This window comes from Sus scrofa, chromosome 1, assembly GCF_054392235.1.
Source record: "Sus scrofa isolate SSC_HxYL_T2T_F1_AM1 chromosome 1, Sscrofa_HxYL_maternal_Yorkshire_Landrace_v2.0, whole genome shotgun sequence".
In the NCBI taxonomy this organism is placed as follows: Eukaryota; Metazoa; Chordata; class Mammalia; order Artiodactyla; family Suidae; genus Sus; species Sus scrofa.
The window spans coordinates 261,331,382-261,351,284 of NC_139383.1; the positions used below are offsets into that span (position 1 = coordinate 261,331,382).

The window sequence follows — 19,903 nt, forward strand, 5'->3', positions numbered from 1 at the left end:
AGGCAAATCACAAAGTTGATTTTTGTAATCTGTTTCCTACTTTATTATCTATGTCATATGCTCTCCACGGCATAGACTGAAGTGAGACAAGAGAAATGGAAGTGTTTCTATGAACTGCAAAAATACTACATAAATGTAAAGTTTGGTCATTCACTCCATCACCCTGAGCCTCAGTTTTCCCACCTGCAAAATGGGATGATTAGAACACTGATTTCCCAAGGTTGCTATAATCTTTAAGTGAGACATTATGGTCTCACATTAAAGAACCTGGACCAATGGCTAGTAAGGACTAGGTGTTCAACCAACATTTGCTTCCTTTGGATATGATGTGGGCTGATTATAGGTAGAATACATAAAAGGCCATTACTTATGTGCCGAGTAACCTTTGACAAGTTCCTGAGTTTCAGTTTCTCCATCTATAAAGTGGGGGTGATGACAACACTTACCTCATGCCATTACAGTAGGAAATAAATAAGCTACTCTATTTGGCAGAGAGAAATTGCTCAGTAGATGACAGACATTAGTCAGTTTTATTTAAAAAGTTACGACTGATTCAAAATATTTGATTTCCATAATCATACCATCATAATAAAAAAACTATCATATTTGAGTACATAATTAGCTCCAATTTGAGCAGCAGCACTGAGGTTAAATAGTAGAAACCTTGGCTCATTAATGGGTCACTTGGAAAATGGATTTCTATACATTTTTCGCTTCTTTAACCATGAGCTCGTCTTACAAAAATTACTTGTTTCTACCCCCCTGATTCCACAAAGTAAAAAGTCTTCAAGTACAAAGGCAGACATGAAAAAACCCATTGGATAAGCAGCTAGCTAAACTTAATGTTACTTTATAAATCTTTCTAGTGTCTTTTTAAAAAAGTGTTTTTTTTATTATACTGGAAATGAGGTAATTTCAAAGAAGCTTTCAGACTTTCAGGAATTAAAATGGAAATAATTTTTGAATGACAGTGTGCCCAAGGTACATACCCTGCCGCTGTGCAGCTCTACTCCATAGAAGTCGAGGGTCCGTGCTATGTTGATAAAGCAAGATTCAGCTTCTGATTGCTTTAGCCCACTAAGAAGAAGAGAGAAGATGCAGAGTTCACTCAATAAACAGAACACGAACTCCAATTTATTAAATGCCTTGTTAAAATAAATAAATAAGGAGTTCCTGCTGTGGCTCAGTGGATTAAGAACCGGACTAGTATCCATGAGGATGCAGGTTTGATCCCTGGCCTTGCTCAGAGGGTTAAGGACCTGGCGTTGCCGTGAGCTGCGGGGTAGGTCGCAGACGCAGCGTGGATCTGGCCTTGCTCTGGCTGTGGTGTAGGCCGGCAGCTGCAGCTCCGATTGGACCCCTAGTCTGGGAACTTCCATATGCTGCAGGTGTGGCTCTAAAAAGAAAAGCACAAGGAAGAAAAAAAAAAAAAGCCTTATCAAAACAACTGAACCCTAAATGTTACTAAACCAGGATTTTCTTCTTGTCCACTGAATATGACTTCATCAAGCCTTCTTACTCTTTCATTAAATAGTATCTCCCATTTAATGGGTTCTTAATACCCAGAGATAAAGACTGTCACCTTTCAGAATTCCTGCCCTACTTTTTCCCAGTGGCTAAATTAGTCTGTGCTCTTTAGGTCTTTCTGCCTTTCTCTATCCTTTTAGCAGCCGCCTCACACTCCAGACGTCACCCTACTATTTTAGGATGCTGGCTCCTGCCTGGGGAGCAATTCTGGGTGAAAGGGTTGGCGGTGCCTTTTTGAAGGGACCCTGGCTGCTTGGGCCTTTGTTTTTATGGCTTTTCTGAGAATGGGAGGCCCCTTTAGAGACCGGGCCTTCTCGGGCAGCGTGGTCCTTATTTGACATGAACTGAACAGAGCCCTTGTGGCTTTAAGTGAAAGGGGACAAGGGAAGTGGAGGCCAGAACAGACAGAATTTGTTGGAGTGGAGGCTTGGCCCGAGGCAGCTGTGGAAGGCTGGTGCTTCCTTCTGGATGGAAGGCAGCCTTGGGGTTCACAGACTGAACCCAGAGAGAGCTCCGCATGGACATCCATCTGCCTGTCTATTCAACAGCACCTGAAGGAATGGTCACTGCATTAAATGCGGGAACCTGTTAAAAGGTTTGTCTGCTAGAGTCAATCTGCAGGGCAGTCACATTTAAAATGGGTATTTCCTTCAGGAATTAACAGATTTCAATGATATCCTGAAAGGGAACATAGTCAATCATCCTGGATTCTCACCGGATTTCACGCTTTACAGAAAGGCTAGTGATGCCAAATATATCTGCCATCATAAGAGCTCAAAGGTTCACAAACCCCCGACATCTTGAAAGAGGATTCATGAGCAAAAGCAAGAGGAGACGACATCAAACACAAGAGGATAGGAGATCTGACAGTTCCCAGCCTGAGTTCCCAAAGTAGGCCACCTGGCCCTCCTCTCACCTGTGCTGCTCATGCAGCGACTCCACCTTTGTTAAAAAGTCATCGTTCTGATCCGGTATGAACTGACTATCAGAAAGATAGCCTGGAGGATGAATGGACGAATCATGGTCTCCAAAATGAGCTGTCAAGACAGAATTGGGGGGAAAGCACCTTTTTCAATATGGTCTATATTTACAGCACCTGCAGCATCACAAGAAAAACATTAATAGGAAAAACTCTCCCGAGACATTCTGGCCACCACCTGAACCTGAGCTTCTTGTAGCTCCAGAGTCCACCTTTGTCACCTGAAGCTTCACCAGAGATCAAGGACCGTCATGCATGCTCCAGCGGGATCCTCTCTCCCCAAGGGCACACCAGGAGGAAACAGGGTGGCCTATTCCAATCTAGGTCCTATTCTAATCCCACACCTGGTTCCATACTCTATGGTCAGCATAGCATTTGTGCTCGTACCCCTGGATACAGAAAAACAAGAGAAATCACTCAGAAAAATGCCATGCGCCTATGGCGGGTACTGTGCCGGCTCACTCTACAGTACTCCAAGGTTATTACAACACTGGACTACCGGCTCTAAAAAAAAAAAAAAAAAAATGGATATGGGCAGAAGAGAGGTCACCATGACCCAACCACAGTCTGCATCTATTTCCCTGACATTCAGGGAAGTATGGGAGAAAGGGAACCAAGGATGTGTTCAGAGGCCACTGTGTGTGTGTGTGTGTAGGGGGGGATGGGAATGCACAAGGCTGAAGAGTCTGGAGTCAGGGAAATCATGCTGGGGACCTGCAACGGCAGAAGGATTAGAAGAGGAGGGCTTTCAGAGGGACTCTCAGGCTGGTCCCTGGTCCTTCTCTTTTGACATCTGGGACTGCCATCTGCAGGCATGACTCATTTGATGTGTATGATGTGACAGGTATCCCTGAGAATTGTGCAGTGCCCAACGTGTGCAAGTGTACCTAGCTACCCTAAGGACTCAAACCACCTGGGTATCTGGATTCCTGAGGAGACTAAGAAAAAGGACCCAAGGTGGGCAGCCAAGAATCTAGCTTGTGGAACCCAAGGATTCTTGCTACCCTTCTCCAAGACTGCTTTTCCATCTGCTATAAAAACTGGAGTGAGGTACCACCTTACACCAGCCAGAATGGCCATCATCAAAAAGTCTACAAACAGTAAGTGCTGGAGAGGGTGTGGAGAAAAAGGAACCCTATTACACTGTTTGTTGATGGGACTGTAAATTGGTGCAACCACTGTGGAAAACAGTATGGAGAGTCCTCAGAAAACTAAAAACAGAACTACCATTTGATCCAGAAATCCCATTCTTGGGCATCCATCCAGATAAAACCATGACTTGAAAAGACGCATGTATTCCAATGTTCACTGCAGCACCATATACAACAGACAAGACATGGAAACAACCTAAATGTCCATGGACAAAGGAATGGATAAAGAAGATGTGGTACATATACACAATGGAATACTACTTAGCCACTAAAAGGAATGAAATAATGGCATTTTTAGCAACATGGATGGACCTAGAAATTATGCTAAGTGAAGTCAGTCAGTCAGTGAGACACCAACATCATATGCTATCACTGACATGTGCAATCTAAAAAAGGACACAATGAACTTCTTTGCAGAACAGATACTGACTCACAGACTTTGAAAAACTTATGGTTTCCAAAGGAGACAGGTTGGGGGGTGGGGGTATGCACTGGGGGTTTGGGATGGAAATGCCGTAAAATTGGGTTGTGATGATCATTGTACAACTATAAATGTAATAAATTCACTGAGTAAAAAAACTGGAGTGAGGCAGACAATTTCTAGCTCTGGTGTGCACTTAATCTAGTATTGTTTTCTTGACAAATTAAAAAAAAAACCCTATTTCATCTTTTTCTTGAAATGTAACCTTGATCTTTCCAAAAGTTTTAATAAATTCTTCCTGCAGTTGGCTTCAATGCCAGGAAGCTTTCCAAGGACTCCTGATTGTTTGAGTATTCACTCAACACAGAAGATTTCTAAATCAAACAACTCCTTCTCTGTCTCAAGGACAGGGGTTGGGAAAAGCCTCTGTGATGCTTTATGTCCAATCCCAGAAGGAAAGGACATGAGTGAGGTGGCTGCTGCTCAGGTGAATTTCGTCCTGAAGTTGAAAAGTCAGAGGCAAGGGTATTTTTCTTGACATCCACTTGGCCTGGCTCGCCTTCAACTGCCATCACACACAAGTGCTGCTCCCTGAGATTCGCACTGTACAGAAGGGATCTGTGTCCTCCTTACACTGTTCCTTGAGGGCTGGGAGTGGGTCAGACTCATCTTGAAGGCCTAGCATGAGGCGTGGCACACAAGAGGTGACCTGTGCAGAGGCTATTGCCAAGTTCAATTCTGGAAGGGGAAAAGGGCAGAAAGCCAAGTGAGCAACGCAGGCAGACTTGGTCAAGGGTAGACCACAGGCCATGAAGGCCAGCCAAATGCGTGTGGCTAAGCTGTGGACAGGAGTGTCAAGGCTATGTGATGTAAGCACAAGTGTGGCTCGTACGTGAGTCTGTGCATGAAGTGTATGACAGTGTATGACAGTGAATTTACGGGAAGTAATTTAGATGCCCTGATGCTGTTTCCCCGGTGAAGAAAGCTCAAGAAAACCTTGAGACTCGCCTCATCCAAACCCACACGGTAAGGGGGAAGAAACTTGAGGTCCAGAGATGAGAACGGACCTATCACAGAGCCACTTTTAAGCAGTCAACACCACAACCCAGCTGTGGCTCCTACCATTCCACCAGCCTGGAGCTGCTGCTGGATGTGCGCCAAGGACAGCGGCCATGTCCCCAGAGAGCCGCCAACCAAATGCTGCCAGTGACTTTCCTGAGCCTCAAGGCAGAGTCCTATTCAACGTTGGTCTCATCAGCTCATGGAGAGCCTCTTGGATCTTGATTTGGTCATCCAGCACATCAATGAATAGTCCCAACCCGTGCCTTTCTGCACACAGGAACAGCAAGCAAGGCTCTCACTTTTGTCAAGTCACTGACAAATGTCTGAACTTAACGCATGACCAATGCAGTTTCCCCATAGGATGGGTTCCTCTTGCAGGCTTAGTCAGCTGTGCAATGTCCTGGGCTAACCAGTAGGGGGAAACAAAGTTAAACAGTCTTTGGAAACCATCTGTGAAGCACGGGGCCGTTTCGACCTTGAAATCAGTGATCAAGGACATCATCCCACTAGATGCTCTTGACAGCCTAGTCAAAGGTATTAGGCTTTTGTCCCCATTAAACAGAGAAGGGGACTGAGACTCAAGGAAGGGAACGATGGGCACACTGCTGCTCAGGCTGGTATCTTGGGGCCGAGACTCTGATCACAGTCCATATGTTTCATCTACTTACCACATGCCCTAAACGTCCCCTGTGTTATGGGGAAGCAACACATGTGAAAGCTCACTATAGGAGAAAGAGAAGGAAATAAAAACTTAACTGGGAAACCCATGCATTCTTCTGGCTAGCATTTTATGTTTGGGGGGAAAGAGAGCATATCCCAGGTGCTCCGATGTATGGCATGCCAAGCTGTTCTGCTGGGAAAGCCCTTTACTTGCTATTCATCCAACCCCAACTTGATCTTGCAGGGTCTTCTCAGGGGTCATCCCTAGGAAGCTTTTCCACACTGCCTCCTCTTTCCCCACCCCCAGGAGAACAAGGTGCATCCTCTGTGCTGTTCTTACCGCCAGCATCAGCTGGTCCATCTCTGCACCTGCCCCCCCACCAGGCTGCAGACGCCTTGAGGGGAACAGCTGAACTCTGTCAGTGCAACCCGAGGCTACTGTGGAATCCATGCATGGCACAGGTTCAGAGGACGTGACAGGGTCTGTATTTTCAAAAACTTCATTCTGTGACCTTTAGAGACCCTTCCCAGGCCACCAGCAATTTCCTCCCATCAAGTTCTTTCAGGTTCTGTACCCGCAGGTCACTTTACTTTTTATCTAGTAAGGAAACGTGCTTTTGATTGGCTGATCGGCTGACCACTGGGAGGCTTGTCTTCATATCAGCCCTCCCTTTGCGACAATCTGGCAAAGCATATGAGATAAAATTTAGGCTTACTGTTGGCTCCAGTAATTTCATATCCAAGAATTTCATCTTATAGAAATGTATGCACAGAAGTATGGAAAAATATGTGTATGTATCTATCTAATGAGGGTGGAGGAATAAGAAACTTGAACTTAAAACTGCTCGCCTGAGAACATATACTGTTATTAGCATGACGGTCATGCTAATATTTCCAGGGCAGCTAGTCCGGACTTTTTAGGTGCTCATAGTTTTCTCCTGTCCCCATTCTATCAGTTCTTTGCTGAAGGTAAGCTGACTACTGAAGCTTTGAATTTTTATTTGATGCTCTATTATAAAGAGTTTGTTTACAACAGGCTGGTCAGTAGACAGCTTTCTTCTGGGCAGACAGGAAAATACAGTATGAGTTAAATACTACTTGCCAGGCACTATTCTAAGAGCTTTATGTATATTCAGGCATTTCATCTTCATTATAACCTCGTGAAGTAGATACTGTTATCATTCCCCCCTTGACTGATGAAGCTGAGGCCTGAAGAGGCTGGAGATCATGACGCTTTAAGTGGAAGGGAGAAGACCCAGAGGATCTGGCTCTAGCCTGTGTTCTCACTCACTCGGTTACCAGCAATGGTCCAGCTCTAGAGAGCATCTAGTTTTCAACTTCAGAGGTGATTTTTGAACCAAGTAGTCATATTCCAAGCTGTCATAATCACCATCATCGCCTTCATCTTACAGGTGAGAAAGCTGAGATTCAGGGAGGTGACAGCACATTAGAAGCAGATGGAGCACCAGATTTAAACGGAGTCTGGGAATTCCCATTGCAGCTCAACAGTAAATGAATCTGACAGCATCCATGAGGACGTAGGTTCAATCCCTGGCTTTGCTCAGTGGGTTAAGGATCCTGCATTGCTGTGGCTGTGGTGTAGGCCAGTGGCTATAGCTCCGATTCGACCCCTAGCCTGGGAACCTCCATATGCCATGGATGCGGCCCTAAAAAGAATAAATGAATGAATGAGTGTCACGGCATCCAAAGCAACATGCTTCCTGGTCTTCCCGCCCTTCAAACCCTAAGCTCTAGCTGTGAGCCCCCAGCCTACTCTGAGATGTGGGCAAACCCAGTCTCCTCAGCTGGTCAGTCTGGCAGAGATGGAGTCCACTGGGTCCAGTGACCATAAGAATACAGGCTGACTGGTGACTGTGCTGTTTCCCATGTGGACCTGGCTGGGTCTGTTCTAGGGCTGTGGTTGGGGGAGGGGAACTTTCACCGCCCAGGCTCAACCCCATGCCACCTCTTCTGCGTCTCCCAGGGGGAAAGGAAGTCCGGGCTATGCAGGGAGATGGACACCAAGTCTGGCCTCACTAGTGAGCACGGTCACGGCTACCAGCCTCTCTTCTGCTTCCTGGTATCGTTCTCTCCCATGTCTGGTCTTTGCGGTTGGGGAGGCAGACCTAAGGCCACCTCAGGGGTCCCCATCAGCCCTCTCTTGCTTTTCGCCTCTTCTGAGAGCAAGGCAGGGTGAGCAGCTCAGCCGGCGCCTGCCGAGGCCGGTCTGCCCTGCCCTCTAAACTCCCCACCACGCAGTCAGCCAAGAGGGGAACAGGCCCAGGTGGCCTGGGCTCATGGGAAGGTGGAGGGGCCTTCGAGCTACCCCACAGCCCTATACAAGGTCCAGCTGGTTACTGCACTGGCCCCACACAGCCAGCCGAGGACCAAGTGGTAGTTCATCTTCCACCTGGCTGTGCCCCTTCCCTAGCACACACCCAGCATCTAGCACAGGCCCTACATGGAAAAGAAGCTCAATCATCTTTTTTGTTTTGTTTTTGCTCTTGTTCTTTCTTTCTTTTTTTTTTTGTCTGAAGCATGTGGAGGTTCCCGTGCTAGGGATGGAACCTGTGCCACAGCAGCAACCCAATCTACTGCAGTGACAATACCGGATCCTTAACCAACTGAGCCATAAGGGAACTCCTGATCCACGATGTTTTGCTGATTGAATAAGTGGATTCCTACTTGATGAAAAATTCCACCTGGATGTTCCATCCCACATGGCAGCCCAGAGCCACATATGGCTACTGAGCATCTGACATGAGGCCAAGTCCAAACTGCGATGTGCTGGAAGTGTATGATCTGGGCTGGTTTCCAAAGACTTAGTATGAAAAAAATGTAAACTGTCTTAATTTTTTACGTGGATCACACATTACAATAACGTTTGGGGAGTTCTCTTTGGTGTGGTAGGTTAAAGATCCAGTGTTTGGTCACTGACCTGTGGTGGGGCTTGATTCCTGGCTGGGGAATTTCCACATGCTGTGGGTACGGCCAAAAACAAAAAACAACAAAAACAAACAACCCTCTACCCCCACATTCTGAATATCCTGAGCGAAATAAAATATGTTAACTAATATGACCCATTTTACTTTCATATGGCTACCAGAAAACTTGAAACTACATAGGCAGCTCCCGTTCTGTGTCTATGGGCTCTAGGCTACTCTCTAACCCATCACTCTACTGAAATGGAAAACAAATTCCTACGATCCCAGCAGTATCTTAGAGTAGCAGGAACAAGCAGCGGGAGTGACCTCCAGCAAATTCCTGAACCTATCTAGGTCTTGGTTTCCACGTCTATAAGAGGGGACCGGGAGAAATATCTGCCCCCACTGGGATTCGTTATAGAGTCAAATCCAATTGCGGATGAGGCCTCTGGAGAATGTAACATGTGATGAGTGTCTTTGCTTTGTGGGCTCCCCTGGGAGAAAATCCTGCTTTGCCTAAGGCAACATCCCTGGGGCGGAAGAGAGGAAGTCAGGATGAAAGAGGAACTATCCAGAGAAACAGACACACTGCCCGACAAGATTCCTGTCCTGGGGAAGAGGGTGAAGAGACTTGGTCAAACAGGGGGAGCCGGTGAGTTTCTTGATACACGGGTCAGAGCAAGCTGTCCATCTGTGAAACGCTCCTTTGTGACTTACATTGTACTGCGTAAGATGCTAGAACCACCGCTGAGTTAAGAGGGCAGGTTAACCTGTCAGGAGAAAAACACGTTAGGAAAGTCGCAACAACCCACAACAGCCTCACACACACATCGATCATGGGTAACATGCATCTTTTTTGTGGATTAACCACTAAAAAATATCACAGATACTAAGAAAGAATTTTATACCAACTCAAACGGCAAAGATAAATGTAACACATTAAAGAGTTTTTGAAAATTTTTTTCTTTTTTTTGCCTTTTAGGGCTGGACCTGTAGCATACGGAAGTTCCCGGGCTAGGGGTTGAATCAGAGCTACAGCTGCGGGCCTATGCCACAGCCACAGCCACAGCCACACGAGGTCCCAGCCACGTCTGCGACCTACACCACAGCTCACGGCAACGCCAGATCCTGACCCCACTGAGCAAGGCCTGGGATCAAACCCGCATCTTCATGGATACTGGTTGGGTTCGTTTCCGCTGAGACACAATGGGAACTTGAAGAGTTTTTGAAATTAAGAGAGAACGTTTCCATATTTAAAATAATACCTATGAATACAAATACCAGAAGCTACAGGTCTAATGTTCACCAGGGTCTGGCTGGTCAAGAAAGGGCAGGCTCGTGTCACTAAGAGGTCAAGTGAGAAAAGTGCACTCTTAGATCAAGGGGGCAGGCAGCTTTCGTCTCTTTCTGGTAAAGAGGTGAGACTTCCCTAGGGCTAACTGAATTCTTGAGTTCTGCTGACTCTGCTTCCTAATTACCGGCTTTCTAGAAGGGTGACATCCTCTTAGAAGGAAAACATAGGAAAGTATTCTGGATTTTAAAGCTCCGGTGAGCTTTATATCACTTAATTAAATTAGTTACGATGCCTTAAGATTCCTAAATCTATTCACCCTCCTGAAACATTCCCTCTGGAGGAAATGGTCTGTCCACCTCTTACTTTCCTGCCGCCCCCCCCGGAAACACGTGACCCCAAGGCTCCATCTTTCCTCTTAAGCTCACCGCCTTCCCAAACACCCTGCTTGGACCACCTCTGCCTCGACCATATTCTGAATCATCTGGCTGCTCCCCTCTCTCCATTCAACCAGGGATTTCACGGTCTGCCTAGGAGCTCGGCCAGCAGATCTGGGGCAGGGATTGCTGCCAGGTGGAGGAACACACAGGGAAAAGGCTGAAGAGAAGCAGCAGGAGTGAGGGCTCGCTGGGCTGGGGTGGGCGGGGGGCAGGGAGGGACGGGACCACAGATTTTAAAAGTGTTCTTCCCAGCAACCCTGTGGGACGTGGAGAAAACATGCAGTTTCCATGGCAACCCATGAAGTTCCCAAGATATGAGTCACCCCCACCTCTCTGACTAATCTGGCTGGCTCACCAGTGTTCCCCTTCCGGTCCACTGTGCTGTGTGTTGGTCCTGAAGCTGCACATGAAGATGAAGGCAGCCTTCCCTGGGGGGGCCCCATCTTTCAAGTAACTATGTGCTCCTGCTAGGACGTCTAAAGACAGATACCCCGCCACCTCTTCAATCCTCTGGAGACCCAGACAGACCGTGGGGAGGGCACACACCAGCATTCACTTTCCCACCAAGATGGGCTTCAATGAAACTTAAGCTGGAGTCCTTGCTCCAGGAAGAGCAGGTGCATGAGGTCTGGGGAACAGCTAAGGAGAGAAGCTGAGGGGACTCAGTCTAGAGGGAAGAAAGAACCCTAGTCAGAAGCCAGAAAGAACAACATCTCCAAAGAACAGGGTGAATAATAATCTAAAGAACACCAGACAGATCCCTTTCTTTCTTTCCAGGCCTTAGGGTCTCCATCTGTGGGACAAGATCGCCCGTCTCAGCAGGAAGGGGAGGATGAACAAGCCAAGCCCTTCCAGGTCCGGGAGCAACGCTAACCAGATCGACCGAGTCTGTCAAGAGATCCACGGCCATCAAGGGCCAGATGCCATTCTGACTCACACCCCGAGAGAGGTGAGGGCCACACGCAGGCCTGACAAGGATGCCACGGATCTAAGCCAGGACGTGGCCCTTAATATATTTCTACTGATTCACGTAACACTAGCGGCATATTGTTTGGAGAGGAAAAAATCAGGATGACCAAATTCTATTATCTGGAGAGCTAGACTTAGAAGCTCCCAGGGCGGCGGGGGGCGGGTGGTGAGGTGGGAGGCAAGGAACCTCCTTTGACCAGCACAATCAGTGCCTGCCTCATAACAGGGGCTTGCAAAATATTGTGGGGCAACAAGTCAGCATGTAGAAGAGACACAACAAGGCCTACTGCCACTGAGGGCAACCTGGACCCAGGACAGGGGTGGACAGTTCCAACCTAGAGTCACCCTGAAATATGAGAACTTCCTGTCTCAGGAAAGGGTGGGCACCTGGTTCCCAGGGGTGTTCAAGCAGAGGCCCAGAGACCCGTGGGTTGTGCTGGAGAAGAGACTCGTTCCTCCCTTCAATGGGAAGATGAGCCAAATTACAAAAACTCTCTCATGCTATGGCTGCTAAACAAACTGCCAGGTTCTGGCAATCCTTCCCTCAAGGTGTCTCTCGTTTCTAACCATTCCTCCTCCCTCCCACTCCTGCCTCCACTGCTTTGCCTCTGCATCTCTGGCTTGGAGGTTGGCAAAGGCTTCCTCAAGGGCTGAGCCTTTCCTTCCATGCAGACCAAAGCCCCTCGGCCTCGTTCATCTGACATCTTTGTAGATGCTGCTCTCGTCAAAGCCCTCCTGCTTAAAAACCTTCAGCAGCACTCCTCGGCCTGCTGGATCCAGGATACGTGCCTATGTTGGACGTGAAGAGCTCCCTCTTTTGTCTCCCGCAAGGCCCCAGCACATGGTCTCTGACCGGGACTGTTGGGGGGTGGGGGGCAGGTGTCCTCACTGCCCAGGGAGACTTAACTCCTCACTTCTCTGTCAACCCCGGCTCAACAGAGCAAAGCACAAAGACACTCCCAGCCCCCACTGGCATGTGCTTCTCCTGAAACCTGTGATGGCCGTGGTCTCCGCTGCCCACATTGGTCCCAACTGCTTCGTGGGATCATTTCCCCACCCAGACTGCAAGCTCCTGCATGGAAGCACAGTGGTGGCTTCTGAAGACCCTCCCAGGTAGAAGGAAAGAGGGGATCGGGAGGTTGGGAGTGAGATGGGGCTGTTCCCACCTGCTGACCTTGCTGCAGTGTCTCCTATAAGTCAGGAAAAACCCCAGATCTGGAGGAGGTGGCTCAGGGACCCCTGGCTTGGAATGTTCCCTCCCTTCCTGAGCCTCTTGGACACCCTGCAGCCACTCAGACGGTCCTGATGCACCAGAGGTGCTGGACCACCGGTGGATGCTCCTGTCTGCCAGCAACGTTCCCTGGAGGAAACCGGTCACCTTGAGGCACTAAGGGGCTTGGAGGGGACCCAGCCTGGGTCTGACTTGCCTTCCTGAACGAAGCCCGTTTTACGCTCTGGGTCTCCCCCGCCCTCCCTTTAAAGTCTCTCAGGTCTTTACCAGAAAGATAGCCGTGCCTTCTGCAATAAAATCAAAACATGATTTATGAACCCTTAGAGTCTCTAAATCCAGACCGAGCTAGAAGCAGATGTCCCAAGCATAATGTTGCACAGGAAGCTGCTTTCAACATCCATTCTTTGTTTACATTTAATACTGTTACCAGAAATGCATGCTCATTCGATTAAATCGAGGAATTTGCGTAGTCTGGGGCAACTGACAGGAAAAGAAGAATGCAAAATTCTCATTACCTTCCTTCACAAATATCCATCTTCAGTTGTAAGAAATACAGATGCCTATGGAATAATTGTTTTCATTAATTCATAATACTCAAAATAAGCAAAAAAAAAAAAAAAATTGATGAGTCAAGACCCGCACATTTGAAAAACAAAACACATAAAAATCTATTTTTGCCTCAAGTCTCAGGCGCTGTTTTGCACATTACAAAGCTGCCCCCCTTCAGTAACAAAGGCTCCTGCGGCCGCCTAAGTCTTAACGGGCAGGTGGCGGGAGGTGCTTCCAGGACAACTGAGCAGGGATGGACAGGGGAGGTTCAGCCCACTAACGGCCGGCTGGCTGGTGCCACTACCGGGGAGCGCCCCCCACCCTGGACCTTCCCAATCAAACACGGGGTAACGAGAACATCAGGACCCATAGGCAGCCCCCGCACACCAACAGGCTGCTGTTCTGAACACGGCATTTGGACACCCACGTTCCCTCTGTGTGAAGTTACTGAGAGGAGGAGGGCTGATGAAGACGCCTCCTTGGCTGGGGTGCAAACACCCAGCTGGGCTTTCCCCTGTGTCCCAGGAACCGTGCGTGCCCAAGCAAAAGCATACACTTCAGTCGACTACAGGCTTCCAGGCCTCCAGGCTGAATTCTGCCCTTGTCTATGAGCTCTCAGCAATGTCACCTCAAAAGCTGGGACTTGATTTCTAGGAAGAACTTGGTAAGTTCTTGATAAGTCACAGGACCCTGCATCCAGGGAGCAGGGATCAGAAGGTATCAACAGTGCTATTATGCAGGCTGGGAAGGGTCCCGGAGAGGGTTATATTTTAGGGAAGCGGCATACATGTGACACTTGGCCTCGGGCTCCCACTCTTTTTTTTTTAAAGCCTGGATTCACATGGGATAGACATTCCAGCATCTGGCCAAGATGACAAAAGGGAAACCTCTTGAAACATAATACAGATGGAACAGAAGAGGGACAACTTGGGGGCAGGAGAGGGGTAATTGCGGCAATTTAAACAAATTGGTCTCAATATTCCTTCTAATTTCTAAGGTTAAAGTCAAGGGGCTGGTGGTCTGAGATGGGGCTGCTTCAGATGGTGTCACAACCTCCTATGTGCACAGCTCTGGGCTGTGTGTGGTACTTGATAACTGATCGCCTCATTTCAACCTCATAATACCCGTGAGGTGGGTACCTCGACCTCCACTTTTTACTGATGAGAACACAGATGTTCAGATAGGTTACGTGGGGAACGCTATGTCTTATTTTAACCCGGGCACTCATGCCATGAAAAAAAATCTGACTATGCCACAAATTTCTTATGGGTCTAATGACTACAAAGCTTAGGATCTGATAGTACTCTGACTATATTGTTGCCAACAACTCTTCACACGGTGAACACGAAAGCACTGAGAGACAGTGGGACACACTGATTTTGCTGATCCACGCTTATTCCATACAGGAATCTCATCTTTTCCACCTAGGAGAACGCAATCAGTCCTTTCTAGTCTGTGTCTATGTTTATCCAAGCTGACATTCAACTGGAATTAAGTGTTCTCTCCTCCCATAATGCTACTGAGAGAAAGAAGAGAAGGGAGAGAATTAGAGATAATCCAGTGGTGAATCTGGACTCTCAGGGGTGAGCCCAGCCAATCAGTAGGTCTCCCTTGGGCTGGAAAGGAGGACGTGAACCTGGAGAGACCCCCACCCATCAAATGCTTTCTTGTCATATACTTAGCAGCGTTTCTGAGTCACCCTCCAGGACCTCAGCCACAAAGAGATCAGAATAGTGGAATGATGTCCCAATTTAGGAGACCCCCTAGGAATCCTGAAGGAGCCTGCTTCTGAGAGTGCCCGTGCAGGACATCTGTTTAGAATGGTCTAAATTTATCAGAAACAGCCATTCTGGAGGCTCACAATCAGGGAGGCAGTTAGCAGTGAGAACAAAGGAAGTCATTTAGAGAGATGCTCGGTGTGCCTGACTTCAGAAAAGTAAAGATCCTTCCCGCAGTGTACCTCATCCAAGACCTCAATCCCAGGAAAAAAAAAAAAAAAAAGTGAATGCCTCCCTGCCTAGATCCTTTGTAAACAGGAAGCAACAAACACCACCTCTATACTCCTTCTCCGACCCCTGAGAGCTAAATTTTTCTAAAGGGGAACTTACTTTTGGATAGGCTACAGAGATGGGGCTTAAAAAAGATACGATGTGTAATACTGTACATCAACTCTACCTCAATAAAAAATAAAAATGCTATGCGCCAGGAGTAGAGGTAAAATGCTTCATTTAAGTAAAAACGAAACAAAACAGTATCTTTTGAATTAATGGTGGAACCCTGGCCCAGCCTAAGAAGATCCGGCAGTCCTGGCTGTTCCCCAGCTGTGTAGCAGCCACAGGAGTGGGTGTTGGCATGGTTCCTGCTGCATTAAGAGAAGTCTGAAACCTGGTACCCACATCCTGGGAGGTGACAGCTATACTTGACTCTACACTGGGGATATCACCCATCTTAAATGGGAGACATGGTGGTGGGGGTTGGATGTCAGTCCCGTCTTTTAGGAGGGGCACAAACAAACTGAATTTTATCTGGGACATATAGGTAAGAAGAAAATTTAGTCTATTATTTGTCTTGAGCCAAAAATCTGCCTCCACCCACTGGCTGTAATTCTACCACCAAGCACATCTAATTCCTTTTTCCTATGACAGCCCTTTGAAGATCTGAAGGCAGCTTTCATTTCTCTGAGTCTTCTCTCTATCCTGAACTCCCTACCTTTCCTCAGAGGTCCCTCAAATGACAGGGAGGCTCAGCAGGAAGATTCTTTCCTGTGGGTATGAAAGTGGAGTCCAGCAACCACAAAGGGCCCTGGAGAGGGGCTCCTGGATTGGGTTGGTGCCAGCAGTCCCCTCCCTTAAGCACCCTGGGCAGCCACACCCCTGCGGCTCTAGTATCTCAGGGAGGAGATGGGGCGATGGGTGATAAGCACTGGTTCAGACAGTGCAGCTCACACCTGGGGTGGGAACCCTGGTAGTAAAATCAATGTAATGAGCCACAACTGGCATTTTGAAAGAAAGAAAGAGAAAACTTAAGCGTGGGAATACCCGTTGTGGCTCAGCGGAAACCAATCTGACTAGCATCCATGAGGACGCAGGTTCCATCTCTGGCCTCATTCAGTGGGTTAAGGACCCGGTGTTGCCGTGAGCTGTGGTGTAGGTCGAAGACACAGCTCGGATCTGGCCTGGCTATGGCTGTGGCGTAGACCAGGAGCTACAGCTCCGATTGGACCCCTAGCCTGGGAACTTCCATATGCCGCAAATATGGCCCAAAAAAAAAAAAAAAAAAAAAAAAAAAAAAAAAAAGCCCCAAAAAAGAGTGCTTTATACCTACTATTGTTTTCTGAAACATATGCTTCAGCAATTTATATATATATTTGTATCTATATATGTATATCTGTGTGATGCATTATAAAGCAAAAATACACATGTACTGTGGGGTTGTGATTTAAAAAAGGCCCCCTGGTTAAATCCGTCATAACATTTTTTGAGCATCCTTTGAACAGAACCTGATATTTAGTAATAACAGCCTGGGGAAATCCTAGCAGGGTCATTTCAAACATATTCTCTCAGCTCTCGCCACCACTTTGCTTCTGCTGGCTTATGAGCTGACCTGCAGGGCTGAGCGTGCCTACGCCACCCCTTAGTCCACCAGCATAACAAGCTGCTACGGGGACAACTCAAAGCACCAAGTGTACTTCCCGTGGTTACCCAACGGGTCACGTGGAACATCTTACATGGGCTTAAAATTTAACTTAATGGTAAACACAAGTCAAACCTCCAATGTCTTCTATCGCAGAGAGAAAAGGTGTACAAAGAAGACAAAACAGTAACAGACTAATATTTGGCCTTTACAGATTTCAAGTTAAAATGCCATCATGTGATTACCATTTTTTAAAAAAGGAGTTCCCATCGTGGCTCAGTGGTTAACGAATCCAACTAGGAACCATGAGGGTGAGGGTTCAATCCCTGGTCTTGCTCAGTGGGTAAAGGATCTGGCGTTGCCATGAGCTGTGTAGGTTGCAGACACGGCTTGGATCCCATGTTGCTGTGGCTGTGGCGTAGGCCGGGGGCTACAGCTCCGATTAGACCCCTAGCCTGGGGACCTCCATATGCCGAAGGAGCGGCTCAAGACAAGACAAAAAAAAAAAAGGAAAAAAAATACAAAACAGCACGCTCTGTCCAAGTTAATGTCACCTCCTTGGTGATGGCCTCAATGGCCACAGTGAACACAGGATGGGATTCACTAATCCTAACATTCACTGCTTTTTTTTTTTTTTTTTTTTTTCGTCTGGTGGAAGAGTTTCCCTCCTGAGCTAGGAAAAATAAACGTTTCAATAATAAAAGGGCTGGACACGTTGCCTGGGCGAGGGGAAGCAGAGGCCTGGAAGAGAGTTTGCTGAATCCGTGTTCAAACAGCAACAACTTCCCTGTGCCCGCCCCTCCATTCCAAACACGGGTCCCCACCCAGAAAACCCACGTGCCAGTGAAACACCAGAGCCAGGACCCAAGCCAAGCCCAGAGGGGTAAACAAGTCTTGCAGCCCTCTCTCCCTTATCTGGTTCACAGACTGCCTGCACCGCTGATTCACGGGGCGAGAAGCTGGCCCAGGCTGCTCTCCTTTGCAGCTCCTATCAACTGGGGATCTGAGAGAGAGTTCTTGGTTCAGAGGCCCCTTGATCTCCTAACGAGCTTAATTCCAGCCCTTCAGGGACCCTGTGCTATTTGCCCATCAGATGACTGTCTTACAAACTCCCCACCTGCAGGAGCAGGAAATCACTGCACACTCTGAACACAGGGGCTCAATACACAGGAGAGGCTGGTGGAGGGGAGGGGAGGGGAGGGGAGGGGAGGTGGTGGGTGGCAGTGTGCGGGGAACAGCACCCAGTCAGGAGGGGAGAGAAGGAGCCCAGAGACTGAAAACAAACACGCCGATGAAAATGTCAATACGTGTACCCCCACTTTTTACAGGGATCGTAACTCTTGGTGCGGTTATACCCACATGAAGTGTTTGGCCACAGTGATAAAGAGTACATTGTTAGTGGTTACTCATTTTTACCGACTAAATAGAAAACTTAAAAAAAAAAATGTGATTACCTGGTTTGTTCTTGCTGCAGTGTGTTGGGGTCAGGTATAAAAAATCTTACTCGAAAATGCAGGGTACAGGGGAAACCTCCTACAACATTTTTCAAAAACAAATTACATTTTTTCCCTTTAAAGAAAAGTCAATGTACGTAAGTGGCTACTCTTTCATAAGTGACGCGTTTTTTTCACTAGACCACGGCTTTTTCCATCAATAAAACGACTAATTTCAAAACAGGAGTGCAGAAGTTAGTTAACTGTTCAGAAATCACCAAGTCCACAAGAAGTATGATATTTTTTTGCAACCTCAGCACAGAATGAGGTATGATCTACTTCCTATTACATGTTTAACTTTGGGACGTGTTCCAACAAGGCACTCCATTATCTGTACGAGGAACTTAAAAAATCCTTACTTCAGCAGATTACACAAAACTCACAAAGAAATAATCTCTCACATACAGAATGACTTCACACTTTCCAAATGTTTGCATGTACCTTCTTAAACACTGCCATGACTAGGAGCAGGCCAGGCTCCTGTCAGCTGCACAGTTGAACCAGTACGCCAACAGCGTTGAGACGTGTTAAATGACATGCTTTAGGTCACACAGGTGGTGACAATACCAGAAGCACAGCACGGAGCCTTTTGATTCTGCATTGCCACATTTCAAAACCATTTTTATACTGAAAGACATTTCATGCTTTTCATGCAAAATGAATTCTAAAAATGATTAATACAGTAGCAAATATTACATGGCTAATACACACAATAATGGCTTTATGCAACGATACCAAGAGTCCATTCGCTTATAAAGATAAAATTAGCCCATTTCTTTTGCTGGATATGGCAAATGGGGAAGATCAGATTGTGTTGCTAAGATCCCATGCTCTTCTTCATGTCAATTTCACTCCTCTCTCTTACTCAGGGAATCTTCACTGGCCCTTTCCAGCACTTTCTTGCTCTCGGAAACTTGAGCCTTTTCCACCCTGCTCTCCTCAGTGATTGCCTCCTCTACGTTAGCTCTTTCTGGGCTCTACTCTCTATTCTCAATAGTACCTTGTGTCTTTATCTCTGCCTTGTATCAAAGATTCTACTGGGATGTATGCACCCATGAATGTACCTCTGCACAGGTACCTGGGTACGAGTGGGAGGCTCTGTAACTCAGGGAGCAGGCTGACTACCTATCCATCAGGAGATAGTTTCATCCTCCCCCCTCCTTGGGATATCCTTCTGGCTTCCCTCCCCTGCTCTGTAACTTGTCATTTCCATGTCTCAGGCAGGCCTCCTTGCCTTTCCTGATCTCCTCGGTGCACCCAGAGCATCCTAGTCTGGGCTCAGGACTACCCCAGAATGGCCTCATCTGCTGTCTACATGCCCCCACATGGTGGGGAGCTCCTTGAGGGCAGGGTGCAGATCTGATCTGAAACTGATTCCCAGAGCTCAGCCAGGTGCCCTGCCAGAGTCCGAGCCTGGGACATGTTTGCTGAAAGAGTGGGTGAGCGAATGAATGACAGCAACTGTCCAGCCTGTGTGTGCTCACTCGTCTGTGAATTCATTCCCATAAAAAGAAGCGCAGGTTCCTGTGCTCCTGGCTGCTTTCTTTCACCTCTCCCTTCCTTGCCCACAGCT

General features: G+C 47.5%; 1 protein-coding gene across 8 annotated transcripts in view; it reads right to left on the bottom strand.

Moving 5' to 3' along the window:
• Positions 1-19,903, bottom strand: part of PTPN3 (protein tyrosine phosphatase non-receptor type 3) — a 122,793-nt gene that overhangs the window by 56,988 nt on the left and 45,902 nt on the right. For 6 of the 8 annotated variants that reach the window (XR_014825168.1, XR_014825171.1, XM_084992077.1 and 3 more), the window contains exons 5-9: positions 18,292-18,370; positions 13,171-13,215; positions 9,442-9,494; positions 2,444-2,564; positions 990-1,077 (exon numbers count right to left, since the gene is read on the bottom strand). Coding sequence is in view for 6 of the 8 variants with exons in the window: in XM_084992077.1 (XP_084848203.1) it covers positions 990-1,077; positions 2,444-2,564; positions 9,442-9,494; positions 13,171-13,215; positions 18,292-18,370 (386 nt within the window). In the remaining 2 variants the exon portion in view is untranslated. The remainder of the gene's footprint in view (positions 1-989; positions 1,078-2,443; positions 2,565-9,441; positions 9,495-13,170; positions 13,216-18,291; positions 18,371-19,903) is intronic. The other 2 variants (XM_084992103.1, XM_084992096.1) reach the window with 1 other exon arrangement.